This window comes from Denticeps clupeoides, chromosome 8 (genome assembly GCF_900700375.1).
Source record: "Denticeps clupeoides chromosome 8, fDenClu1.1, whole genome shotgun sequence".
Lineage (NCBI taxonomy): Eukaryota > Metazoa > Chordata > Actinopteri > Clupeiformes > Denticipitidae > Denticeps > Denticeps clupeoides.
This window is the reverse complement of record NC_041714.1, coordinates 22,277,637-22,304,468: the sequence shown is the minus strand read 5'-3', so window position 1 is coordinate 22,304,468 and position 26,832 is coordinate 22,277,637. Positions and strand designations below refer to the sequence as shown.

Here is a 26,832-nt window from a genome sequence, read left to right as displayed (position 1 = left end):
GGACACCGAACCCTGAGTGTCTCCAGGGGGGACTGTCCCTGTAACTACTGACTTTAAGTCGCTCTGGATAAGGGCGTCTGGTAAACAAATATAAATGTAAAAAAAAACGAATTATACGCCAACGCTGCCAATTAAATGACCCAACTCTCTCTCGTGTCCTGATAGCGGCCACGTTATTTCAAACAAGTGATGGCGCTTTTAAAATGTATATTAAAACAGTCTCGAATACAACACTCAATGCCGTGTGAAAGGTTTGGACACACATTCTATTAAAGAAATGGAGATTGTGATGGAGGTTCTTTTGGAAAATGTGTTACCGACCGAGAGAACGACCAGACTGTGATCACGTTTGCTGATTTTTTTTTCTTTACTTTACTTCACTTTACTTTATTTAGCAGACGCTTTTATCCAAAGCGACTTACAAGAGGAAGACACCAGCAATTCTCGTTCGATCTCTATAGAATATTGAGTTTACAAACTAAGAGCCCTGATAAGGCTCAGACTTGTCAGTGAAGAGCATGCTCAGAGATTGTTAGGTGCTAGACGAAGAAAAATGATAATGTATTTATACATTTTTGTATTGTTTGTGCAATGTGTACGCATGTGCGTGTGTAAGTGTTAGTGTTTTCTAGTTTTATTAAAACGTGCCCACGTTTACTCTACACCGTGGTAACCGTCAGAAGAAGAGAGAGGGACAGTTCGGACAGACGTCAGGACTGACGTCACGGCATCTTTCACAGCTCCGCCCTCCTCCGGAGGATCTGTTGACGTCTGCGGGTCTGGCGCCCCCTGTCGGCCGCGGGCGTGACGGGCGGAGTCGCGGCGTGGGCTGCGTGGGCTGCGCGGCGTCGGCGCGTCACAACCGAACGCGGGGACGGCGGAGCAGGATGACCATCAGGAACGTGCAGGACCACGGCCAGCGGTTCCGGCCGCGGATGTCGTGCCTCAAGAAGGTGGGCAGCGGCGAGGAGGGAGGGATGGAGGGATGGAGGGATGGAGGGATGGAGATCCTCCCCTGGCGCTCCGTTCCGCGGTCATTAACGCCAACTTTAGTACGCGACGCTGCGATTATCGTTAGATCGTTTATTATAAGGGAGGCTGCAGGCAGAATTTGTTCCGAAATCAAATGTCGTTGGTTTCCTTGCAAATACAGAACAAATACCCCCGAAGTACCCCATGGAATCGGAGACGTGAAGATCTTTTCACATTTCCTTTAGTAGTAGTTTGCATTGTCCAATTTATGAAAACAGCAAAATAAAATGTGGATAAGAATCAGATCAACAGCCTGAGATTGCATTATCGTTGTTGTCTTTATTGTTATGTTTTTAATGACCATATTCAATATTTTTTACCTTCTTTACATTTCTCGTGTGTTTAATTGTAATTCGTGAAGCTCTTTGTAGTGTATGACATTGTGTCCTAACTAGTAATAATACGAAATTAGTCTGAAATTATGATTATTTGCATTTCTGCACCTACAGAAACTCCTCTAGGTTTTATAATTTAATTAAAATGAGATAACTGATATTTAAAGCTGAAATGTACAGGAGTACATTTTTTTTTTGGTTGACAGCGACTGATGTTTTGTCCTTACAAATGTGTCTTTCATCTGTACATGACCCTGTATTCTCTCTCCTCTCTGTCCTGTTTGCCGCGGCCCATGAGGTCAGTGCTGCTGAGCTGGGGTATAATCTCAGCTTTAGTGTGAGCCTGTTAGTCACAATTAAATCTCCCCCGTGTGTCCCCACTCACGCGCTCAGTACGAGTCTAGGTGACCTTTTAGCCCTCGAAAGCCCGTGGGGACCCTGAACGTCTCCCTCTGATCCAGGCCGGGGTACAGGCTCCCATCTCTCTCCGGGCGCTCTTCAAAAGCCAGGCTCGCCAGCGAAGGGAGAAGAGGCACTTCAGAGAGTCAAAAATCAATCAGCGCGGAGCGTTTCAAAGCGAAAGCATGAAGCGGCGAGGCTTTCCTCCTGCCCACTGGCCTCATGGGACAGACCAGTTGTCGGAGTCCTGGCCTTCATCACTTTTTCCTTACAAGAAATAAAACCTTGTTCTGACATCATTTCCTCCCCTTCCCCTGTCTGTCTTTTCTGGATTGGCAGGTGGAGGCTCTGATGCTGGAGATGCAAGATCCTGCATCCGGGGTGAAGTCCCAGACCCAAAGGCTCGTCATCACCACCATACCACACGCCCTCTCCGGTGAGCCACGCCTTCCCCCCGCGTCCAGGCCTCTGTGGCGACGCCATCGTCCCCACATACGTCTGCGTTTTTCAAGTCCTCTTATGTAGGTCCAGGAATTCATTGCCATGACAACACTGCGCGCAGCTGCCTGCAGCGACGCCCTCCTCCCGTCTGGCGGGCTCGAGGAGCCCTTATAACCTCCGTCTGCGGCGCTCAGCCGCTGCGCTCATTACCTGCTCAATGCTGCTGGCCTTGTTTGCGTTGAGCAGTGGTCCTGTGTGTGTGTGTGTGTGTGTGTGTGTGTCCAGTCATTTTAAAAGCGCTGCCAATTAGAAACATTCTCATTTTGCGTCTCATTCATAAAATCATAATCTAGTCCCACGTAGCTCATCCAAAGTTGCATTATGCAGCGCAACAATATTTGTATTTGTCGTACGCCCTTGTTATTAATGCTCATCATGCCGTAATTTCATCATAGATATTTCCCTAAGTTGCGGGCACGTGGGCCACCAGCTCCCCGTTGGCTCTGCAGCTTCATGAATATTTCTCTCCTTCTACAGGAGAAGACATCGTCGCCTGGATCGCCAGTCGTTTTAAAATAGACGCACTCGGTAAGAATCATCTGCTGCTTCCCGTCTGTCCCCCTCGAACAAGGACAGAACGGAAACCCCGACGGGGTAAAACGTTAATCTTTTATCCCCAGATGCCCAGGCTTTTGGGACCGTGATGGTGGCGTTCGGATACATCTACCCTCTTCAGGACCACAAGCGACTCATCCTAAAACCCGACGCCTCGCTGTACCGCTTCCAGGTGCGTACGCGCGTCCACCATCACCATTTACAGTATTTACCAGATGCCCTTATCCAGAGTGACTTACAGTCAGTAGTTACAGGGACACTCAGGGTTAAGTGTCCTGCTCAGGGACACGATAGTGAGGTTTGAACCTGGGTCTGCTGGTCCATTTACCGCATGTACCAGATGCCCTTATCCAGAGCGACTTACAGTCAGTAGTTACAGGGACAGTCCCCCCCTGGAGACACTCAGGGTTAAGTGTCCTGCTCAGGGACACGATGGTAGTAAGTGGGATTTGAACCTGGGTCTTCTGGTTCACAGGCGAGTGTGTAACTCACTAGGCTACTACCACACTCTTCATATGCAAAAGATGATCCTTACATCATGGAAGTGAACATTAGTGTGCACTCTGGCCACAGTGGTGCAAAAGAGATTTAAGGACTGGTGGTGGCCTAGTGGGTAACACACTCGCCTATGAACCAGGTTCAAACCCCACTTACTACCATCGTGTCCCTGAGCAGGACACTGATCCCGAGTGTCTCCAGGGGGGGACTGTCCCCTGTAACTACTGATAAGTAAGGCACTCTGGATAAGGGCGTCTGGTACATGCGTTAAATGGACCAGCAGACCCAGGTTCAAACCTCACTATCGTGTCCCTGAGCAGGACACTTAACCCTGAGTGTCCCTGTAACTACTGATAAGTAAGGCGCTCTGGGTAAGGCCGTAAATGAGTGAAGCGGTCAGAACGGCGGGTAATTGCAGGCCTCGTGCTGTATTCTCCTGCGCAGACGCCGTACTTCTGGCCCGCGCAGCAGTGGCCGGTGGAGGACACCGACTATGGTGAGCGTTGCCGCGTAGTCGTGTGCACGTTTGCGCTCTCGCTCCGCCCGCGTGCCTCAACTCGCCGTTTCTTGTTTGTGACCCCCTCCAAGCGATCTACCTGGCGAAGAGGAACATACGGAAGAAGGGGGTCCTCGAGCTGCACGAGCAGGTGCGTTGGGGGTTCCGTGGGGGGACGGGGACGTTGGCGCCGCGCAGCCGGATGGTGAGCGCAGATGCGTCTGCTTTCAGGAGCAGTACAACAACCTTCACAAGTGGCTGAACCACAAGTGGGACTTCATCGTGATGCAGGCGAAGGAGCAGTACAGGTCGGGGCGACTCTGGACTTTTGTCCCTGACGCGCGGCGCGCTCACGCTCACGCTGTCTTCCCGGTGTGCGCGGGACAGGGCGGGGAAGGAGCGGAAGAAGCCGGACCGCGTGGTGTTCGACTGCCAGGAGCGGGCGTACTGGGTGGTGCACCGGCCGCCGGTGAGGGCGCATTAGACCAAGCGGCGAGGGCAAAGGTGACAATTCCGCAGCTGATGTTGTGGTCCGTTGTGCCCACAGCCGGCCACGGTCAGCGCCATGGAGCAGGGAATGCTGCGGCTCGTGGACCCCAATGAGGAGGAGGTAAACAGGTGCGTATAGAACCCGGAACCCGTGGGCAGTCACATGCGTAACCAGCAGCGGATTATCTCGGCGTGTAATCCTGCAGCCCGGTCGGCCCGGTTAATAACAGGTCACATTCACTCGTCTCCGGTATTAGGACAACGCCGCTAACGAGTTTTTTGTGCTTCTGTTTTTCAGATCTTGTCCCCGAACATCTTCACGCATTTCTATGGTAGTGGGATGGTATGGGATGGTAGTAGCCTAGCGGGTAACACACTTGCCTATGAACCAGAAGACTACGGAGTCACAGGTTCAAATCCCACTCACTACCATTGTGTCCCTGAGCAAGACACTTAACCCTGAGTTGCTCCAGGGGGGGACTGTCCCTGTAAGTCGCTCTGGATAAGAGCATCTGATAAAATGCCATAAATGTCTACACCGCAGCAGGATGATTATGTTAAATCTTCATTCTTTGCATTTTCAGTTTCGCGTCATGCTTGTAACGGATCTCTTTTCTCGTGTCTTTTTCAGAAAAAAACCTCAGACTACTACAGACGAATCGTGAGTCCGCATTCAGACGTTTTTTTAATGCGAAGGGGCCTCCTTCTGATTGACGTCTTTCTCCCTCTAGATCATTTTCACCCAGCAGTGCATCATGCGGCCGAGAGTCAAGTCGTCTGTCTCCATCGGAGCGTGTGTCACTCTGGCTATTGGTTAAAGATTTTTCTAGATCTAGATTAAGGACTCAGAGATGCTCAGACGTGGATGTCCTTTGTCCCCCCTCCAGGCTGGTGAAGTACACAACAACCTACAAACAGCACGACCCCTTTCTGGCCCCCTGCCTTCCCAGCAGCCCATGGCTGACCGACGATGCCACGTACTGGACCTTGAACATGCCCAAGTATGCCAAGGCTGGTCAGAGCATCTTAAAGCACTTGCTCACTCGCAGTTACCGTATTCTGCGCTCTCTCCCCCCGCGCATACAGTGTCGAGGTCCCCACCAAAATGCGCGTGGAGCGCTGGACGTTCAGCTTCGGCGAGCTGCTCAGCGACCCTCGGGGGAGGGACGACTTCCGCCTCTTCCTGAAGAAGGAGTTCAGCGGTGCGTCGATGTGTGATCGGCAACTGCTTCGCGACTGCGCCTGGCGACGCCGCGTGACCTCTGTACTGTTGACCTTCTTCGTGTCCAGGTGAGAACCTGGCCTTCTGGGAGTCGTGCGAGGACCTGAAATGGGGGACGGCCGCGACAATGAATGAGAAAGCCCAGCACATCTACAAGTGAGGCGACGGTCGCACCGCTGTGCAAAACGCGTGCTCGTGTGCTGACGAATGTTAACTTCCTGTCGCTGTGGGATTGCAGGACATTCCTGGCCCGTGGAGCTCCTCGCTGGATCAACATCGACGGGAAAACGATGGAGGTGACGGTGAAGGGGCTGAAACACCCCCACCGCTACGTGCTGGACGCCGCCCAGACGCACATTTTCATGCTGATGAAGAAGGTGCGTCGTGTGTCGTGTGTTCGGCCGTGCCGGTCGGTCGCTGTCCCTGCGAGCCGCGCTCACGGCTGCCCCTCTTGTGACCGCAGGACTCGTACGGACGATACCTGAAGTCCCCCGTGTTCAAGGAGACCCAGAAAAGGGCCGTGGCCCCTGACGCCCACAGCTTCAGGTGAGCCGCATGGCGAGTGTCGGCGAATGTCGCACATATTACCACGATCGTTCGGCTTGTTCTTCCCTCACCACGTATTTCTGAAGAACGTAATGGATTCTGCGGCCCCCTCACGCACCCTCCCGCTTTCTGTCTCCCAGCGACGCCCAGTTGGAGGCGAACGCACGAAAGCGCAGGCCGAGTCTGAGCCCCATCGTCCTCCGTCAGCAGGAGGAGGAGCAGCGGGCCAAGATGGCGGCCAGCGGCCCAGTGGACATCACGCAGGTCATGAGCAAACTTGAAAAGCGCAACATGCCACAAGGAGAAAAGCTTAAGAAATAGAGAAACGTGTGTAACAGACTCACTGCTGCTCCTTTAAACATTTTAGTTCAGTTGGGTTAGAACTCAGCTCTTCTTCACTTTTCATTCATTCTGTAGGTTTTTTTTGCTTTTTAAATGTAAGTTAACTTCACGTGACCATGCATGGGTGGCGTGTGTCCTCATTTCAGCGGCATGCCATCACACTTGTTACCATCTGCTGTTTTTTTGTTCACCATCCGTGTGATCGTCCAGTCAATAAAGTCACCGCTGCATGAACCATCTCTGTCGCTGTTTCCTTCAGCTTCCTCGACCACAGCTCAGCAGAGCGTGCCGCGCGAAGCGCCAGTTCTCGGTGTAGATGGTTGGTGGAAGTGCTGGGACTACAGCGGCTGCACCGGCCCTGGCTACTCTCTGCCACACACTCGTACTTAAACTGCAAAAAAAAAATAAAAACGGCAGCATTGTCTGGGATGGCTAGATGCTACGTCACCATGCCATTTGTGGGTCCAAACTAGTGCGGTGTACCGTGTTGTAAAAGCAGAATGATGTTGACAAAATCTTTTGCCACTTTTTACCTCGGAAAAAGTGAAAAGAAGGTGGCTTAAGTTGATACGGTAAGTTGGATCTCAAATTATAATCAGTACAGCCTAATGCCATTACCTCACGTTAATGTTAGCACCAGGTTCCCCATCTCTGGCACAACCAGATCGCACCGTAACAAACATTATTTGAATGTCATACAATTCATGCTCTAAATCAAAGCACTTTTGATAATCATCCCATTTCTATTCAGCTGCCTGGTTATTAATTTCATTCCGCTGTTGTGCCCTTTTAAAAATGGTGATAAACAGACGAACACCTTCGCTGAACTCATGTTCAGATTAACACAACAATATTAAATGTTTTTCAAAATGACATTACAAGAAAATATACCTGACTCGTTTTCAATATTTCATAGTCTGTAGTAACACATTAGTTAGCCACACAAGGCACATCAGGTGAGTGACATTCTTTTTGCATCGGTTAGTAACTTATTGTTTAAGTTTTAAAAATTGGGTGGTAGTAGCCTAGCGGGTAACACACTCGCCTATGAACCAGAAGACCCAGGTTCAAATCCCACTCACTACCATCGTGTCCCTGAGCAAGACACTTAACCCTGAGTGTCTCCAGGGGGGGACTGTCCCTGTAACTACTGACTGTAAGTCGCTCTGGATAAGGACGTCTGGTAAATGCTGTAAATGTAAATGTAAAAATTCCCAGGTTGGGCCCAAACCTCCGACCTGTAGCATATACGTACGTTCTGGCACATTTTAATGTATGTATTTTAGCCGTTCAGCCCCTAACCATGTATTGGCTGTGTTAAATGACAGCAGGCTTGTCTGACCACAGTTTAAATCTCGGATGCACTAGAACCTCCAGAACCATGTGCTGAACATCTGTCTCTGTCTCTGCGCAGTTGTGTCGCTTCACTGCCCCTGTGCCACACCTGGCTGTGTACTCTGGCTTCTGCCAGAGCCAGGCCACTGCCTCGCCAGGGGTCGTGACCTTACCCAACAGTGCGGCCTGCCCCTCGCCCATCAGCGTGGCCATTGACAGCACGCCCGCCTCCGAGCGCCGCTGTGACAGCCACGGCGGGCCAGGTTCCAACTTTCCCTCCATCGTAGGGAGCCGGGAGGCCACATCTCCTGCGAAGGAGAGTCAGACGCCCACCTCACGGCCCCGCGCGACGCTGTCCCTGAGCCGCTTCCTTCGCCGCGGCTGTGCCGCCTCCTCTGTCTTCGCCAGCCTGTCGCCCAAGTGTGGCGTGGCAGCGGGCAGTGGCCGGGTGCAACCTCTAGGCATGGAGCCACAAACTCTGTCTCAGCCCCGCAGGAGTGCAAAGTGAGTGTTGCTGTTCTTGAACTGGAGTGTTGTTCTTCATTCTCGTATTTGTGTGGCAATTTGTGTGACCCCCTCTTCACGGGGTCTCCGTTCCCAATCGACTGGCTGGTGGAACACCTCGCCCTGCTCCATTCGAAGAGCCGAGACTACCATCACCTTTAAGAAGCAGCTGAAACCCACTTGTTTAAAAATTTCAAATGAGTCTAACACTTATGTATATGTGTGTGTGTGTGTGTGTATATATATATACTTAAATATACATATATATATATATATATACAAACACCTAACAATTCCCCAGCATGTTCTATTCTTGACAAGTTGGGCCTTATCAGGGCTCTTAGTTTTGAAACTCACAGTCTATGGAAACCAAATGAGAATTGCTGGTGTCTTCCTCTTGTAAGTCGCTTTGGATAAAAGTAAAGTAAAGAAGACCTTTTAATCAGTGCTGACCAGTGCTGACCTCATTTACAGCATTTATCAGACGCCCTTATCCAGAGCGACTTACAATCAGTATTTACAGGGACAGTCTCCCTGGAGCAATTTAGGGTTAAGTGTCTTGCTCAGGGACACAATGGTAGTAAGTGGGATTCGAACCCGGGTCTTCTGGTTCCTAGGCGAGTGTGTTACCCACTAGGCTACTACCACCACCTCTCCAGCTTTTTTCAGATCAAAGTGGACATCCCGCCAGAGTGCCGGATCTACCCCATCGACTCGGAGGACGAGCAGGAGAGCCCCGGCTCGGCCAAAGGTGCCGTGAAGGAGATCATCTGCCCTTGGGAGTCAATTACCAAGCAGGATGGAGCCGGATAGGCATGCGGTCCACATAGCACCCGTATTTACTTTGTACTGGGCAGCAGTTCCTGTCTGTGTGTTAAAAAGACTTCAGGAGACTGAAGCAGTGCTGTTTTCTGTGTCTGATGGCCTTACAGTTGTGCCTCACCGCGAAACGAAATTGACTAAATCCTGCACATCAATCTAGAAAGATCACGTGGTGGCATCATGCATTGACCGATTCATATTTAACTTTTGTTTACCTCTGACTTCACATGCAACATAAGTTTGTGCTCTTCACATTTTTCTCTCTTCTTCTGCCATTTTGTAACTGCTAATTGTCCATTTTGTAGCCCGCACAAAGATTTTTGTAGAGCTGTATTACTATTGAACAGTCGGCACATCTTGCAGACCTGCAGCTAGCCTCTGAAAAATAGTCATTTAGAGATTTTTCAGTGACGTGTTTTATATGAGGACAGTTTGAATGGCAGGATACTGCCAGAATGTATTTCTCCTGTAACATGTTTACATATCGTATAATGTGAATGTGTTAATTTTCTGATTTCTCGCTTGTGAAAGTGCCTCAATAAAGAAATGTAAATGTTGAGCTTCTTTTTGATGCATTCCTGGAGAGTTCCCTTTCATTCCTCTTCATAAAGGCAACCGCTGGAGAAGCGTAGGATCCTCACAAGATGGCGCCACTGTCCCTATATGTGTGTGTGGGTGTGTGTCCCTGTGTGTGTAGAACAGGGAATCCATGAATCCAAATCCAGGCCTTATTTTCAGATCTCCCAGGTAGCTCCGGTTACTGGTTTTGCCACACCCGACTCACAGGTTGAGGAAATCTGGGAAAAGGCCTCCAGACGTTGAGGGCTGTGATTTGAAGAACTACAGTTAAACCTAATCTCACCCATTTACCCAGTCAGCATTTCTATTAGACCTGGAACCAAAGTCAAAATGAAATGATCTCTGAGACCAAAAAAATAAAAATAAGATTATGCTGAACACTAAAAAACGAACATAAGAGGGTATGCTCATACATTAAAATGTATTTTGAGTTTAGGCTTAGGTGGGCTGTGATGCGCTGTAGACGTTGAGGTTGATCCCAGTGATGGGTCTGCTGGTCTGTGATGCACTGGGATGCCTCTGTAGGATGTCTTGTCTGAGCTGTGCAGCACCAATCGGGTCTCAGAAGCACTGTAATGAGCAGTTTCATTTGTGGCATGTTTGAAGGCCGCTGCTGTGACTCTGTAACACCTGGTCATGTCACCTGATCTCTGTGACTGGTGGAGCCGTGGTGGGGATCATCACGATTGTGGCGCTAATATTTCTGCAGACAGGTGTGAACAGGCCTGGACTGGAATGTCAGCCAGACACCGATTGCATGTTCCACACATCAGTTCCACAAAGTCCTGTGTGGCGTTGTCAAAAACACAGGGATTTATGGAAGCTGCTGTCCAGTTTGGCCACTGAGGTAAGCTGGTTCTGCAAGTGGTCACTACTGTTTTCTAAGCAGTTTTAGCAGCAGAAAGCAGAATAACTGGGTGGGGAATCCAGTCAGTCGGATGAAGTTAGTTCAGAAGCATTAAAGGTCCCCTATTATGAAAAATAGGTCTATATATACAGTATTTATGATGGTCTCGTTGGTCCCCTAATACTGTACCTGAAATACTGTACCTGAAATTCTCTTTCTGAAATTCAGCCTTGATGCAGAATTACAGCCACTTTGATCCAGTCCCACAATTTAAATGCTAATGAGAAGGAGAATGGCCTGTAGAAGTTGAGCGGGCATTCGTGGAAATCATGACATCAACACCATCCACCAACCACAATGTTTGGTGCAGACAGGAAGCCATGTCGGCTCTTCTCCAGAAAAAAATACAATGAACCCGCTGGTTCATCAGAGTCTCACGTGAGGGAACTAAACAATACGTTTGTGCTCATTTTTACATCCACTCACCGAGCGACTGCAACGCTTCACACGTTTGGAAGCCATGACGGTCAGTGGAGATCATGTTTTAGGGGAGGGCGGGAAATTCTCTGGGTGTAAAAAGCATGAGAAATGGGAGGTAACCTTTCCCCTTATGACATCATAAGGGGAAAATTCCAGATCCGACCGTCTGAGCTGCCGCACTCTGAACAGTGAAGCAGAATGACCAAAACGCTCTTTACACCGACCGCCATTTCTAGCCATTGCAGGACAATAGACAGACCAGGGGAACTCGTATTAATGTTAAATCATCTCACAAAGTCACCTTTTCATTATAGGAGACCTTTAAGGGCAACACTGAATTGCTTCTTCTACACCAGGATCTGTGGGATTGTTTTAGATATACACTACCAGTCAAACGTTTGGACACATTAGCATTTTACATCATAGAACAAAACTGAAGACTATGAAATAATACATGTGATTTTATGTAATAAAAAATTAGCCAACAGGGCAAAAAGTTCAATATTTGCATTTTTCTTGTCTTCTCTCCACCCCCTTAAGTTGGACAATGTGGACAGTTTCCACCAGTCCTGAAGGTTTCGGCTGAACACTTTCTTATCATTCACTCATGTTAATGAGCGTCTCATCAAGCGGCTTTTTACGATGACAATAGTGAACAAAGCCGCCGTGAAGGTAAAAAGAGATAAAAAAAAAAACATACTTCAATTTCTCCTCATACAAAACAATGTTTTTCAGACCAGATCTGTGAGTAACTGAGCAATTTGACCTGAAATCTGTACCTGCAGGTCAGCGCCAGGAAGGGGAGGGGCCTTCTTTTTTCTTTTTTCATTCCATCTTTTTACAGCCCCGCCCCTCTGTACCTGTTCTCTGTCAAGCTGCAGTTGGGTTCTAACCTATCTTCATGCTGAGAGGCTGTTCCCTGTTGGTAAAGTTAACCAATGTTCTCTACTTTCCTACTGCTTACACTGGTGAGCGCGATTCTAGCTGGTTGGCATCACCCCCATCCTGCATATGGGCTCACCCTCACCCTCACCCTGCCAGAATGAACGGCAGAGCTGTAGCAACATACTCCGCCCGCAGGCCACAGAACAACGCAGAAACCCCAGAGCTGCAGGACCTGTCTCTACAGGCCAGGCCAGGCCTGCTGCCCCTCAAGGACAGGAAGACTGGTAAGTTTCTGTCAGGAAAAAAGATCTAGCTCGCTGAATTAGATTAATAGTTTCTGTGACGTCACCCTGCTGTAAGCCCTTGTACACCCTGAAGTCACTTCTTGTCGTGGTTGTCATTGCAGCTTCTGAGTTTGGAGTGTGTCTGTAGAGACTGATTGCATTATTCCTTGCATCAAGCTTTCACATTTACATTTACATTTACAGCATTTATCAGACGCCCTTATCCAGAGCGACTTACAATCAGTAGTTACAGGGACAGTCTCCCTGGAGCAATTTAGTAAGTGGGATTTGAACCCGGGTCTTCTGGTTCACAGGCGAGTGTGTTACCCACTAGGCTACTACCACCCTACAAATCACCAAATTTATACTGATAATTTCATCTTTAAAATTAATGTTTCTCCTGCATTGCATTTAGTGCAATGATTTAGATAGAAGTTCTTTATGTTGAATTCACAACTTTCTGTATTTTTCTGAAAAGATTTATAATGACAAATTGCAAGTCATTTGCATTAACATTAGATGTTGGGTGGGGGTGTGGTTATAGTCTGGTGTGCAGGTTGTGTTTATGTAGGTGTCAGTATATGTTTGTCATGTTGATGCTGGTGTGTAGGTGGCTATGGGTTAAATTGCTGTGCTAAAATTACGTCTGAGATTTTTTATTTCCAGCAACAGATAACATCACAGCACCCCCCCCCCAACACACACACACACACACACACACACACACACACACATATACACGGAACAGCCCTCCAGTCACCACTCCCTCTCTTTTAAACCTTCCTGAACCCCCACCATATCATTCATGTCTCAGCAGGACTCACACCAAACTCATCTTCTCCACAGCAATACCCAGTTCACGCCTGCGCTCTTCATATCAGCTGTGGGATATTTCACTGCGTTGGCAGGATTGTGATGCAGCATTAATGGCAAAAAAGTTGTGAAGGTGTGTGTGTGTGTGAGTGTGTCTGTGTAATAAAGACAGCCGGGATCAGAGGTCAGAGGTTTCTGCCGATAAGGTCCAGGACCAGAAAATTCCCCTTGGCTGAGTTCAGACTGTTGAATCAGTAGAAATGGACTGATGAGGGATGGGGATCAGGAACAGAGGAGAAAAACAGGGGGAACAGTAAAGGGAAGATTGCATAACCTTTCGGTGTGTGTGTGTGTGTGTGTGTTAGAGCAGACAGGGAGAAGATAAGAGTGCTGGAGGTGAGCAGGAATGTCGTTTTTTTAACCCCGCCCGCCCTCCCTCTCTTTTCTCTTTCCTGAGGAGAAGCTAACTGTGCACGCGCACACACACACACACACACACACACCCTCTCAGACAGGGCGTGCACACACAGGCACACACGCAGCAGGACAGGGTGCAGTTCTGTGTGCTGGAGGCGAAGTGAGGGTGCCTGAAGTTCTGGGCTCTGTGGAACTTGTGAGCTGCAGAGAGCGACAGCTCCCATCTGCTGCTCTGATCATGGAGGGTTGAGCTGAGCTCTTCTGCAGGGGGAACATGGCCATTCACTCAGGTACGCTGGCTGTCTGTCCGTCCGTCACATTTCTTCCCTCAGGGGCATGGCTGCCGGGATGGGTTGGGTGTGTTGGTGGAGCTTTAACTGCTGGGCGACTCTTTCTTTGCCTGTTTTGGTCACTTGAGGTGTTAGTCAGTGCAAAGTTTCTGCTGCAGGAGGGTGGGGTCAGAGGCATTTTACTCGTCACCACCCCTCCCTCTGGGCTGGAAGTCAGGCAGCGGGGAACTGGGTAGAGACCGGAACGTCGGGATTTGGGCCCTGAGGGCAGGATTAGAGGATGGCGTTGCAGTGGGGCAGGCTCGGGACTCTTCACTAGCTGGGCATCGAAGGAAAGCTCTGTCCTCCGCCATCACCGCACACCTCCACCTTCCAGGCTCTCTGATCCCACAGGTCAGTTTGGCCGTTATCGGTGAAGTTTAACGCATGTTGGCCACGCGTTACGAGTTGAGCCGGTGCATGCTGCAATAGCAGCTCGCCAGTTATAGATCCGTGGTTCAGCTAGAGTAATGGAAGGTACATGTGAAGGTGAAGGAGTTTGGACGTCGGCTCAGGTTGACTGCGCGCACATATACCAGCACACACTCAGCTATAGCAGAACAGGGAGGTGCGAGTAGGTTTTCATGGTTATGTAACTGTGTCGGGCGTTCGCCAAGTCAGGCCCCGACATGTTTATACAGCAGAAGGAAAGAAAAAGAAGGGGACAAGTGATCAGAAACACACACACAGACAAACACACATGCATTCATGTAGAGGCACTCCAGACGCAAACGTACACCTCCTCCGAAAAGAATGCACTTACACTGTCCACACATGGCAGCACTGACCTCTGACCTCAGGGGTACTATCTGATTTGATCATCTCTATCTGCATCACGGATCCCGCACCACCACCACGCAGTCTGCAGTGGATGCCGACGAGGCCGGGTCGGTGTCCCGTTGATTGAGACCGGTGGCGGCCATGTTGCTTGACGCCCGTTCGTCAATGTGATTCATCCCGCTTTCACCGCTAAGCTTTTTTCCCTGCATTCTTGCCTTTTTCTCCTGGACTGCCTTCTCGCTTTTTGACCTCTTCTGTCTTCTCTTCTGGACGGAGTGATCATACTGGTACCGATACCATTTCTGTAGATGCCAATCTCAGTGTCCTTTGACCACGGTACAGTCTTTGTCCATCTCTTTGCAGAGTCCTGCAATCGCTCTCCTTCTGCTTAAGCTCGTCTCTTTTTTTGCCCACGCCAAGACAAGCGCCCTCGCCCGGCCTGCTCCTGTCCTCCAGGTTCGCCCCCCCAATTCCCCAATCATGTCTGCACATGTGCCATCACAGCCTTCCTGTGAAAGCAATAAATGACGCCAGGAAATGTTATCATCTGGATAAAATTAGTGTCATTGCTTTTTATAGGGTTGGTTCATCAGTGAATTCTTATTTAACTTTATTATCTTTGTTGCATGTGTCTTTATATCCTGTACACTGACTCACTATCTACACTTAATCACCCAGGCCGGGCCACCAACCCACCACTGGGTGCAAAAGCCAGAACCTGGATCCAAACCCATGACTTGCTGCCAAAGCGCTACCCACCACATCACCGTCGCACCGCCATGTCATTCCTTCTACCGGAGCTAAATGACAAAGAATGCTTATAATGTGTTCGCTGACATCAAGGGACTTTTCAGTGGCAGGGCCAGGACCAGAATGCACAAGTGCAGACATGACAGAGCTGGAGAATGATGCAGAAGGGCTTGAGGGAGCTTTGGTCAATCACAAGCAAGCCTAGCAGCAGCTAAGTTGAGGCTAGCACTACAATGGTGAGCGGGCCGTGGACAATACGGGAATGCAGAGCCCAGACGAGACTGCGTCCACGGGGGTGCGTCCTCGGGGGTGGCCAATGCGCCTCCTGTCACGTGTTTTTTGTAAATATATTTTGTCTTCTACAATACGATGTGTAATAAGACTGATCGCAGTAAAGCAACCAAAAAAAAACTATTTTACACCTGCCGTTTGAACAAATTACTTTTAGTTTCTTACACTAACAGTTACTTACTTAGCTGTAATTATAGAAGAGCGACAAGACGAGATGAACTTTATGTGTCAAAACTCCCAGACTACCCTTAAAACCACATCCATCTGTCTTGCTGTCTGTTCTTTCTTTGCTAATTGAGTCCAGCTCTTGAACATCTGAACTCTGCCCTTAGCTGTAGGTCATCATGTGTACCTTAATGTAGCCTGAGCAGCTTCTTCATGTTCTTCTTAGTTTCCACCATGCACCCTGTCCACTGGCGTGGCTAGAAGCTCTGGTCAGTCCCTCACTGCTTGTCCTCCCAGTGACTGGGTTTGCAGGGTTGTCCAGGTGATTCAGGACCCCGCACGTGTTTAAAGTCGCTTGGAGAGTGTATTAAATGTGCAAAGATGTGGTTAGTGACCTTTGGTCTTTTTGCTACTTCGCTTCCCAAGGAACTGACTATTGCCCATAGATTGGCTCACTGAAACCAAAACATTGCGAACGCACAGATTAGCGTGACCCCGCCCACATGACTAAACCGGACGTTGCCGCGGCAAGAAGACGAACTTTGCTCGCAGTGCCCCGCCCTCAGACGAACGAGGTGCGGCGATCAAAATGATGCCAGAATGATTAGACTGCAGTCTAACCTGGTTCCACATCCCCCTTAATGCCAATGTTTCTGCGGCTTTAAACGCTGCTCTTTTTTCACCATTTACTTCACGCTCACACTTTTATACTGTGGTGAGTATTGATTTGTGTGTACATAAAAAAAAATATATATTTATATTTTCATCCATCAAAAATTCAAATTCAGCCTGAATGTCAATAGGAGGTACCAAACTCAACAAACGTGCTTTTTTCACAAAAGTGTGAGTTGCTGGGTTGCAGTGTGTGTGTGTGTGTGTGTGTGTGTGTGTAACTCTATCCAGGCTCTACACAGGTGACAGTGATGGTGGCTGAATATAGAGACTCCAGCAGCTGTTTAAAACGGAAAGGGAGCAGAGGTGTGCGTTGGTGTGAATGAGTGTTTATAATGTGTGTGTGTGTTTGAACATTTAATTCGAAGTCTTGGAATCTAGTGTAGAGTTGTGTTTATCCCACTAAACTATCTGGTATCATGCATGTTGTTTTATTGCAAGCTGCTGTATCTGCAGCTGTGAATGAGAATATCTGTTAATGCTGCAGGACGTCATTACACCACAGGGGTTGATATGGAGCTTCTCAGTTTGCTGTTGGCAATGAGAAGTCACAGCAGAATGGACCACAGTGGAGTGTCCCTGTCTTGAGTAAGTGAGATGTCTCTGTCGAGAGACACAGGAGGAAACTGATTCCACAAACTCTGGCGATATTATTCTTTAAATTTGAAACATTTCCTTTTTATCCTGAACTATTGTGGCTAAATAATTTCCAGCCATGCATTCATTTGTTTTCCCTTTGAAAAGTGTTTGTGTCCCAGACATCTGCTGAGTTTCACTCAGTTTAAAAATAGTTAATGTGCTGGAATGGGAGAAGCTGATTGGTTTAGGAGGTTCGGGGGGCAGGTTCAGAGGCTCTCTGTGAGAAAAGAGCGAACGAGACACAACAGCTGAGGCCGGTCGCTCACCTCTCCTTCTCTTTTCTCCTCTGAAACCCTCTTCTTGGCTGCTGCACGGGATCCAGTTAGTGTCTGGCTGGCTGAGGTTTTGAAGAAGCGTGAGCCAGAGTTTACTGCTTGCCATGGGGAATGAGTGGTGAATGATGGGAGAGTTTCCTTCGCTTTCGGACAGCAGCTACGCGTGAAGACGGGGTCGTCCATGACTTACTACCATCATGCTGGACACCGGTGGTGGTCTCCGCGTTGAGACTTCCTGTTTGATGGCTCAGCCAATCAATGAAGATCAAAATAAAGTCCATGGGCTGAAGGTTGTCAGTGGGAGGAGCTACTGCTCCAGTGTGAAAGAAGGTGGGACCAGTTCAAAAAAAGAATAAATGTGATTTTTTTTATTATTGAGAAGCTTTACCAAACATCTCCAGTGTCTCCAGGCTTTCTGGTCAGTGTCAAGCTTATCATATTTGTATGTGTGAGCACTCATAGGTCTTCAGTAGATAGATGTGTGGGTTGTGTGTGTGCTTCATAAGTGAACCAACCACAGATCACAAATCAAAAGGAAGCAGCTCCTCCTCTTGTCCAGTTGAAGCAATTTTCCTGACAGACGGCACAACAGAAGTTCACCCTTCTGTTCAGCTGAGGTGGTCTGTGGCTGAAGATGTGACTGGTATTGTAGGTATGATGGACGAGTTCTTGTTGGGACAATTCTCAGTCAGTTCCAATGTCGTTCATCTGGGCCTTTTCATTTCTGCTCTTTATCCTGCTTGTTTGGAGCAGAGGGTTTCAGTCATTTGAGGTAAATTGTGCAGAGCAGCCAATTACAGGACTTATTAGGATCCAAGCATGCATTAGGCACAGTGTGCCGAAAAGCCTTCTTGCTCTTCGGAAAACCATTAAGCAGAGCTGCCGAAATCCATCATAATCCCTGAGAATGTGTGCAGTAATGAGGATATTCAACTCCTATATCATGGTATGGTAATGCATGGTAACACAACTGTTTCAGCTGTGAAAATTTGTTCCTTGATTTAAGTAATGGTAATGTGATTCAAAGTGACCCATTTCAGGGGCAAGTAGGCATAAGATCTTGGGCCCGCCATTGCTGCTTGCAGATCCGTCGCATCTCCTCTCTCCTCCTCCTTCGCTCCTTGCTTTCTTTCATTACGCGTTTAAGACAAACAGTTGAGTGTGGCGAAAGAGGAAGAGGAAGAGGAACGCCACCCTCAGGCATTCTTCCCCTTATGTGTCTGTTGTAAGAAAGAGCTAAGCGCTCCTCATCCTCGCTGCTGTTGTCATCGTCACCTCCAGCACCTGTCGCTAAAAAGTGTCATCTTCTCTCTCCTCATGCAGTCCTTCAGCTCAAGCTGCAGCAGAGACGAACCCGGCAGGAGCTGGTCAGCCAGGGGATCATGCCACGTGAGTCGTGTTCTCCTCATGGGTCATGGGTCACTTGGAGGCCCCAGGGTTCGGCCGCGTTGGCCATCAATAGTGTGGGGGGCTTGTGAGGCTGTGTTTTTTTTGTGTACACTGAAGGCTGAAGTTTGTGTTTGCTCACTGTAGCTGTGAGTGTGTGTGACAGGATTCTTCTGTTATCAGGTAGGGCAGCTTCCCCTTCGGTTTCCACTTCCTGTTTCATGTTCTGTTCTGTCCTGCTGCTGTGAAGATCCTTCTGGTCCTCAAATGCAAACAAAATTATGTTTTATAAACAAAATGCAAAAAATATTATGTTTTGCAAACAAAATGCAAACAAAATTATGTTTTGCAAACAAAATTATGTTTTGTTTTTTCACTATTTCCAATTTCTTGTGATTACCTGTTTGGGGGCGTGTCCACACTTGGCAGTATGGCACCAATCGCAATCTGCTCTTACAAAGTTGCAGGTTTGTCCAGTCGGTTTATCGGGATAAGCACAAACTCTGGTGACAGTCCAAAGATTTTGGAGGGACAGTTGGAGGAGGAAGAAGCCACTCCTCAGAGCCCACAGCTCCACCATCACTCGTTGATTCAGTTTAGCTGCTTTGTGTGCTTTCAGTTGGTGTTTCATTTTGTCTCATATGGCTGGTTCTAGTTTATTTTCATATTTTGCATTGTTTCGTTTCTGCGTGTTGGTGTGGTGGTGAGCTGAGGAGTCCCCTGGCTAACCTTTCTCCCGAATGCATTTATGTTTGGCTGGAGGCAACAAATCCACTTTCATTTTTCATCTTTTATTGTCCTTGGTAAGACACTTCAGGAAACATTGGTTGCTAATGCTCCTCCAGCCCTTGGCTTTATTAATGCAGACAATTCTGGGCTGATGCTGTCCTTTTTTTCTGATCTGCAGCGTTATTTCACTGGGAAAGCAGGACCATGGCCGGACATTCAGATTCTGCGTTTCAGATTCAGTTACTGAGTCCTGGCCCATCACTGAGGGAATTTCATCACTGTCTTACCAAACATCTAGCTCTTACCTCATCTCATGCTTGCAGAGCACTGTATGGCCCAATCTTCATAAACGCTCTGCAACAATGCGCCTCTTGATTGTTGGGCGGGTCGAATGGACTGGAACTGCTGTGATGTCACTTCCTGAGCACTAGATCAACGGCACTTTAGCCTATAGGTGCTGGACATTTACATTTACGGCATTTATCAGACGCCCTTATCCAGAGCGACTTACAACCAGTAGTTACAGGGACAGTCCCCCCCTGGAGCAACTCAGGGACACAATGGTAGTAAGTGGGGTTTGAACCTGGGTCTTCTGGTTCATAGGCGAGTGTGTTAACCACTAGGCTACCACCACCCCACGATGTGTGGACGATGTGTGCTGCGTGACCATTAGTATTAGGTATTAGGAAGAGGGACTGATATGATCTGCAGACCGCTGGTCAGAGTGTGAGGGTTGTTGATGAGTGGGTGTGTGCGTGTGTGTGCAGTTTAGAGTATGTTCTCGTTTCAGATCTCAGCTCTAGAATGCTTGCAGTGACATTTTCACCGATTCCACAGTTCTGCTTTGGCGATTTATATCACATCTGTCTCCGTCTCTCAGCACTGACAAGTCCTGCTGCATTCCACAGACAGAGGAAAAGCCTGGAGCGAGCGCGGGTGAGCATCCTCTCTTTTACATTACAATTGTACAATCCATCCTTCAGTCAAATGTAACATCAGACTTAATCCTAGATCAGGCCATGGTATTCTGTTTCGGATCATCCATTGTATTCTATATTGTATAGATCACTGTTTGCTGTGCATTGTGTTGTATTGCACTGCTTTGCTTGAGAGACACCAATGGCCAGATCTAAATTCTAACAATAAACACAATTCTGATTATGATTTCTGCTACTTTTTGATGGAATCTGGCAACGAGAGTGTCTCTGCGTGGTGGGGAACATCAGGTGCATGTATTATCAGTAGTACTGACCCATGCATTCATCGTGCCAACTAGACAGAAGATTATCTGAAGAGGAAGATCAGGAGCCGTCCGGAGCGGGCGGAGCTGGTGAGGATGCACATCCTGGAGGGTGAGTGGCCCAACTGTGTGACCTTATGACAACAGTTTTCCATATCAAGGAATTAAAAATTTCTCCATAATTAAATTGGATTTAAGTACAATTCAGACCAAAACAAAAAATACAGAACTGTAGCAGAAGACTGTCTACTCTCTTTCCTCTTTTCTCACTGCCGTTATTTTGAGGAAACCATAGAGAGGGTGAGGGTGATGCAGGCAACTAACTGAAAATCATTCTAATTGATTGTTACAGATCAACAATGTAAGTGATTGTCAATGTGAAACACAGCAGCACAGCAAACAGTGTTGTTTTTATCCTCTGTATTTAACCATCACCCTTGGTGAGCAGTGGGCAGCCATGACAGGTGCCCGGGGGCACCCAGTGTGTGGGGACGGTGCTTTGCTCAGTGGCACCTCAGTGTGCATTGTGATGAAATGTTTGTATCAATTTTGTGGAGACTACTGAGTGTTTTAAATCTGTAACATTCTAATGTGTGTTATTGTGGTTTATTGTCAGAAAATGTGCACATAAACACACACACACAGACTATTACTTTTTGTTAATTGTGAGCTTTGTGTATTCTGGGCACAGAAACGTCGGCTGAGCCATCCCTACAGGCCAAACAGCTGAAGCTGAAGAGGGCGCGACTCGCTGATGACCTAAACGACAAGATTTCCCACCGGCCCGGCCCCATCGAGCTGCTCAACAAGAACATCCTGCCTGTGCACACCATTTTAGGTGTGTGACAGCACTAACAAAGAAGACACATTAGCACACAACAAAGCTCACAAGTGATTGATTAAGCTAATGTGGTTCAACCCATGACTGCTGACACACACAGACCCAGACACAGTGTAAAGAAGCTGTAAATGGCGTAACAGTGGTTTATGTGGTCAGCGCTGCACCAACCTAGTGCCAGTGTAGGTGTGTCCAGCAAGTCTGGCCTAAATCCCTCAGCACAATCCTCTGCAGGCCGCAGCATTACAACAGAACACGGTTCACACTGGTGTGTACTTGGGCCCTCAGGTACAGAGTCATCAAAGGAAGACAGTTCTTCATTGGATGAGGACAGCAGTGACGCTATGTCTCCAGACCAGTCAGCCAATTACCCCTCTCCTCTTGGCTCAGCCAGTCAGCTCTCACCCTCGAACCTGCTTCCTCCCCACAGCAACTCACCTCTCACGCAGGTACTCAATAATAAATGCTCAGCTGTTAATCATCTCAGAGGTTATGAGCCGTGAGGGTTGACTGTGCCAGATTCTGTCCCAGGTGCTTCCGCTGACCATCAGCCCCACAGATGGCTCCACCCCACTGGCTACAACCAGTGGTGGACATATCCCAGTTGGACCCCAGTCAGCTTTTGGCCAGGTGAGGGTCAGCATCTCTGAACCCCAGTGTCCTTTTTTCCTTGTGAATCAACCCTCACATTGAAATGCATGATGGGCAAATTCAATATAATCCAGGGGAAGCAGTGTGCAAACAAGTTCAGAATTAACCCACCTGGACCCACAAATCACAATTTACATATTTACATTTACGGCATTTACCAGACGCCCTTATCCAGAGCAACTTACAATCAGTAGTTACAGGGACAGTCCCCCCCTGGAGACACTCAGGGTTAAGTGTCCTGCTCAGGGACACCATGGTAGTAAGTGGGGTTTGAACCTGGGTCTTCTGGTTCATAGGTGGGTATGTTACCTGCTAGGCTACATTAACACTTTGCCTTGGCAGGCTCAGGTGAAGCCTGGTGCAGAGAAGCCACCTCAGAGACCCAAGAAGGCCAAAGACAGCAAACCCAAGGTGAAGAAGCTCAAGTACCACCAGTACATCCCGCCAGACCAGAAGGCTGAGCGCGAGCCACCTCCTCAGATGGACTCGTCCTACGCCAAAATCCTCCAGCAGCAGCAGTTATTTCTCCAGCTGCAGATCATCAGCCAACAACAGCAGCACTACAACTACCACACCATCCTCCCGGCTCCACCCAAGTGAGTGTGTGTGAACGCGCATGTGAAAAGTAAAAATCATCAGAATGGAAGTGCAGCTCAGTTGTTGTTTTTTTCAGGCATTACTGACAGTGACCACTAGAGGGCACCACGATCACACCTTCACTGCACTCACTCATTATTCTCTTTACCCCAGACCACTCACAGAGCAGCCTGCAACGCCCAACACAGCACCTGCTCACTCCCGCACTGTGCCAGCTACCTCCACAGTCACCCCGTCCGGTAACAATGGGTCCAGGCACCAGGGTTACAGCCCCACTGCTGACACCAAACCATGCAGCTTGCCCGACAACCTGGATGACTTTAAAGTGAGCCGCTGCTTGGAACGGAACGTACTGAGCTGTGGGTGTCTGTAATAATCCCTAAATCCCCAAATCCCCGTTTTAAACTCCAGGTTGCTGAACTCAAGCAGGAACTGAAGCTGAGAGGACTGACCGTATCGGGGACAAAGAACGATCTGATCGAGAGGCTGAGGAATTACCAGCAGAACAACGGTGCTGGCAGCAAGCACTCGAAGCTACCAGCATTACTAACAACAGAGCAAGTGTGCAAAGCAGCAGAAAAAGTAGGTGGCGCTGCCAGTCAGAATGGCACCCCGCCACGCATCATGCACCTTAGCAGCACGAGCTCCACCCCTCCTGCCTCGCCCACCCCCTCTGACCGCTCTGTGGCCGGTATGAGGACAGATGAGAGCAGCTGTAATGGAGATGTTTTTGGAGAAATGGTGGGTTCACGCTTTTTGGCGGCTACCTTTTTGGATTTTGTGCGTTGAAATCTCCTTTTCTGACGCCTTCATCTTCTGTCTGGTACAGGTGAGCTCCCCTCTCACTCATCTGAGCCTCCAGCAGTCCCCCGAGCACTGGTCATCGGTCAAAGAGGAGCCAGTGGTCAAAGCACCGAAGCCGAGCTGCGGCTCCCAGGAACCAACACAGCCAAAGGACTCCAGGGAGAAAGACCTGATGCTGCTGCAGAAGGACAAGCAGATTGAGGAGTTGACCCGCATGCTGCTCCAGAAACAGCGGCTGGTGGAGACTCTGCGCTCGCAGCTTGAGCAGGGCGAGCAGAAGACCATGAAAACGGTCCCTGCCGTCCTCACCAGCATGGAAACGGTGAGGGTGATGAAGCTGGCGGAGGACAAGAAAACACCACAGCCCATCCTCAAACTGAAGCTGCAGACACAACAAACCGGTCTCAAAACAGCAGAGCAGAGACCAGCAGAAGGGCCCAAACAGCAGGTCAGTCCCATTCACCATCATGGTCTCCAACTGGAATCACAAGATTTGAGGTTTTTCTCCTTTTATGATTTTATTTCCTTCAACCATCTTCCATTTAACAGGCATCACAGATGCTCATCAGCCAACCATCAGCCATCCAGGTAACTGCCAAGTCCATCAAATTGGCCCACCTCACACCCACGCTGCTGACGGACAACAATGGCAACCATTACCTTATTGCTGTGTCTAACGGGGCCGCAGATGGACGCCTGACAGTAACCCCACAAAAAAAGGGCAACGGACGGATCACGCTGCAGGTACCGCTGCTGGGTTCGCTGTTCTACGACGCATCAGAAATAGCCTGCATATAACGTGTCTCCAGACGTGCTTGTTAGAATCTTCCCCGTTTGTCTTGCTCTCAGAGGTTGCTTTCAGCCCCGGTCAAACTCCCCAGCCAATCACAGGCCGCGACCGGCAACCAGTCGAACCAGTGGGGGCCGAACGGCGCGGCCAGACAGGAAAGCAGAAAGGTGCGTGGCTCAGACCCGATCTTTTGCCGTTCAGTAGAACGGCGGCATTTTTTTTGTTCAACATCGGCTTCGTTTTGGTCGTCAGAAACCAGAGCTTCACCTGGACACCAGTGGAGCGCCGCAGGAGCCCCCAACTCTCCCGTCGTTCTTCCTCCGAGAGGATTCTTCCGTGGACCAAGTCTCCTCGCCGCCACCGGTCAAGGTGCCAAGAATTCCAACGTTTACACCCCTAACCTCTTACATCGCTGTGATTTCTTCTCAATGATTTTCTTCCTGGTCCACCTTCTCCACCTTCTGTTCTCCATCTCTTTCCTTCCCTCTCTTTTCATTTCCTCCAGAGAGAAGTGTGTCCGTCTTACGACCAGCACACTTTGTTCACCCCCCAGTTTCCCAAACCCAAATCTCGATCATTCTCCACGCCTCACCTCAACGTATGACTGTTTAATTTCCTCTTTCTGTTCATTCTGCCATTTTAACATTTGCATGTTCCTGAATTTATTTCCTTCTCGGTGAACATTGTCCATTGCATTTACAGCATTTACCAGTCGCCCTTATCCAGAGCGACTTACAATCAGTAGTTACAGGGACAGTCCCCCCGTGGTGCAACTTAGGGTTAAGTGTCTTTGCTCAGGGACACATGGTAGTAAGTGGGATTCGAACCCGGGTCTTCTGGTTCACAGGCGAGTGTCTTACCCACTACGCTACTACCACCCATTGGGTGACATACATGTGTCTCTCTCTCCATCTGCAGGAGAACAGGTCACACGATCAGCAGATTGATGACCTGTTTGAAATTCTTGTCCAGAGTGGAGGTAATTAATGAAAAGTCTACACCAGGGGTCTCCAACCCTGGTTCTGTTCTTGAGTTGAATTAGTGGTGGTGGAACAAGACTAGGCCTGGTGGAGCATGATCTACAGGTTCTTCTGTCTGTATATTTATTTAAGATGCACAAACCTCATTCAAGTGTGTTTTTTACTTTCTCATGTCCGATTAGAAACCTCCTCTGGGATCCGCTCCAATTCCGACCCCACCCTCTCCCCCCTGCCCTCCACCTCTCCCTCTCTTTCACCTTCACCCCCATCTTCCCCAGTCTCCTTTACACTGTCACCCCCTCCAAACTCGCCCTTGCTGCCGCGCTCCGCCTGCACAGGAAGTAAACACCTGGAGGAATTCCTGGAGAGAACTACAGGTGCGTCACTGCTGGGTGGGGCGGAGCCTGACACACAAATCCCCTTGATTGATGAGCTCCACACCCAAATGCTGAGTACCCCCAGTTTTCTGGACCAGCCTTCTTCCCCCATGGACACAAGTGAGCTCAGCTTCAACCCCCAGCCTACCAGCTTGGACCTGAGCGATTCCACCCTGGACACCATGGACTGGCTGGATATGCCACTCGGAGGTGGGGGGCGAAGTTTCGGTGACGCTGGGACCGCTGTCATCACACCTGCGTGGTCACAAACGCCCCCCAGCGTCTTCTCTGCAGACTTTCTAGACAGTCCTGATCTTCAGCTCCACTGGGATGGTTTGTAAACGTGTAACGCTTTGCTGTACATTTTTTTTACCACCACTGATGCTCATCAAATTCCTTTGATGTTCACTGTGTCAAAAGATATCCTGCAGCCAAAGTGCCAATGCCTTCAAAAACGTTGAACCAAACCCATGTTGTGTGACACTGGCGTAGAGCAAACGTCCTTATCCAGAGCAACTTACAATCAGTAGTTACCGGGACAGTCCCCCCCCTGGAGACACTGAGGGTTAAGTGTAAGTGGGATTTGAATCTGGGTCTTCTGGTTTAAAATGCATTTTGGATTAAAATGATATATGATTGCTGTTGCACAGTGTATAGCTGCCTTCAGTGTTATTTACTGACCCATTGAACTCTGGTCCCATCCGTTTCTTATTTTGCATGCGACTCTGAACATCAGATCCACACCTGGACTAAAAGATTTCAGAAGTGGTGTGTGTCTGTGGGTGGGTTCAGATTTCATGCAGAACTTTCACTTTTCTCATCATTAAGATAAAATGGTTCCATCCAATCATAAAACACGTCGTCCCATCCCCAACGCCTCCATCCTCTCCAGCGCTCTTTCCCAGGATATCGGTATATGTGACGACAGGCCGTACTGAGCTGAGGCTGATGCTGGGGCTCTGGTCTCTCTGCAATGAGGAGGTCATGGTTTGTTTCTCCTGATGGTAGAGCAGATGGAGGTTCTCTCCTCATGTCTAATATGTTTTTTATGTAAAAGAAACATTATGAACAACATTAAAGTGGCTTGATGTCGAAACAGCAGTGTGTGTGTGTACTCTGACCCTCACCATTATTAAAGCAGCTGAAGAGCTGACCATG

At 48.8% G+C, this 26,832-nt stretch overlaps 3 protein-coding genes across 9 annotated transcripts; all 3 read left to right on the top strand.

Annotated features, from left to right (window-relative positions):
• The first annotated feature begins 786 nt into the window (after positions 1-786).
• Positions 787-6,654, top strand: LOC114795168 (regulator of G-protein signaling 9-like). Of its 2 annotated transcripts, XM_028988067.1 has the most exons (17): positions 789-953; positions 2,106-2,202; positions 2,745-2,795; positions 2,888-2,994; positions 3,765-3,816; positions 3,909-3,967; positions 4,048-4,124; positions 4,204-4,285; positions 4,364-4,426; positions 4,937-4,966; positions 5,037-5,098; positions 5,193-5,306; positions 5,392-5,507; positions 5,596-5,683; positions 5,766-5,904; positions 5,991-6,073; positions 6,214-6,654. In XM_028988067.1, exons 1-17 carry the CDS (start codon positions 888-890, stop codon positions 6,392-6,394), a joined length of 1,467 nt encoding a protein of 488 aa, XP_028843900.1. In that variant the 5' UTR covers positions 789-887; the 3' UTR covers positions 6,395-6,654. The 2 variants fall into 2 exon arrangements, with proteins under 2 accessions (XP_028843901.1, XP_028843900.1); XM_028988068.1 differs by lacking the exon at positions 5,596-5,683 and having other exon boundaries at positions 787-953; positions 5,392-5,595.
• Positions 6,655-7,805: 1,151 nt separating this feature from the next.
• On the top strand, positions 7,806-9,635 carry LOC114795733 (regulator of G-protein signaling 9-like; the record flags this gene model as incomplete). Its single annotated transcript, XM_028989312.1, has 2 exons — positions 7,806-8,254; positions 8,914-9,635. Coding segments are annotated over 2 exons (603 nt in total), but the record flags the coding sequence as incomplete, so codon positions are not given.
• Positions 9,636-13,466: 3,831 nt separating this feature from the next.
• Positions 13,467-26,770, top strand: mrtfab (myocardin related transcription factor Ab). Of its 6 annotated transcripts, none has more exons than XM_028987998.1 (17): positions 13,467-13,671; positions 18,606-18,671; positions 20,278-20,333; positions 20,674-20,749; positions 21,329-21,475; positions 21,764-21,924; positions 22,007-22,105; positions 22,469-22,722; positions 22,877-23,048; positions 23,135-23,464; positions 23,553-23,975; positions 24,077-24,271; positions 24,377-24,484; positions 24,570-24,686; positions 24,823-24,915; positions 25,236-25,296; positions 25,480-26,770. In XM_028987998.1, exons 1-17 carry the CDS (start codon positions 13,656-13,658, stop codon positions 26,013-26,015), a joined length of 2,910 nt encoding a protein of 969 aa, XP_028843831.1. In that variant the 5' UTR covers positions 13,467-13,655; the 3' UTR covers positions 26,016-26,770. The 6 variants fall into 6 exon arrangements, 5 of the variants coding, with proteins under 5 accessions (XP_028843831.1, XP_028843833.1, XP_028843829.1 ...); XM_028988000.1 differs by lacking the exon at positions 13,467-13,671 and adding an exon at positions 14,020-14,064; XM_028987996.1 differs by lacking the exon at positions 13,467-13,671 and adding an exon at positions 16,926-17,612.
• The last annotated feature ends 62 nt before the right edge of the window (positions 26,771-26,832 follow it).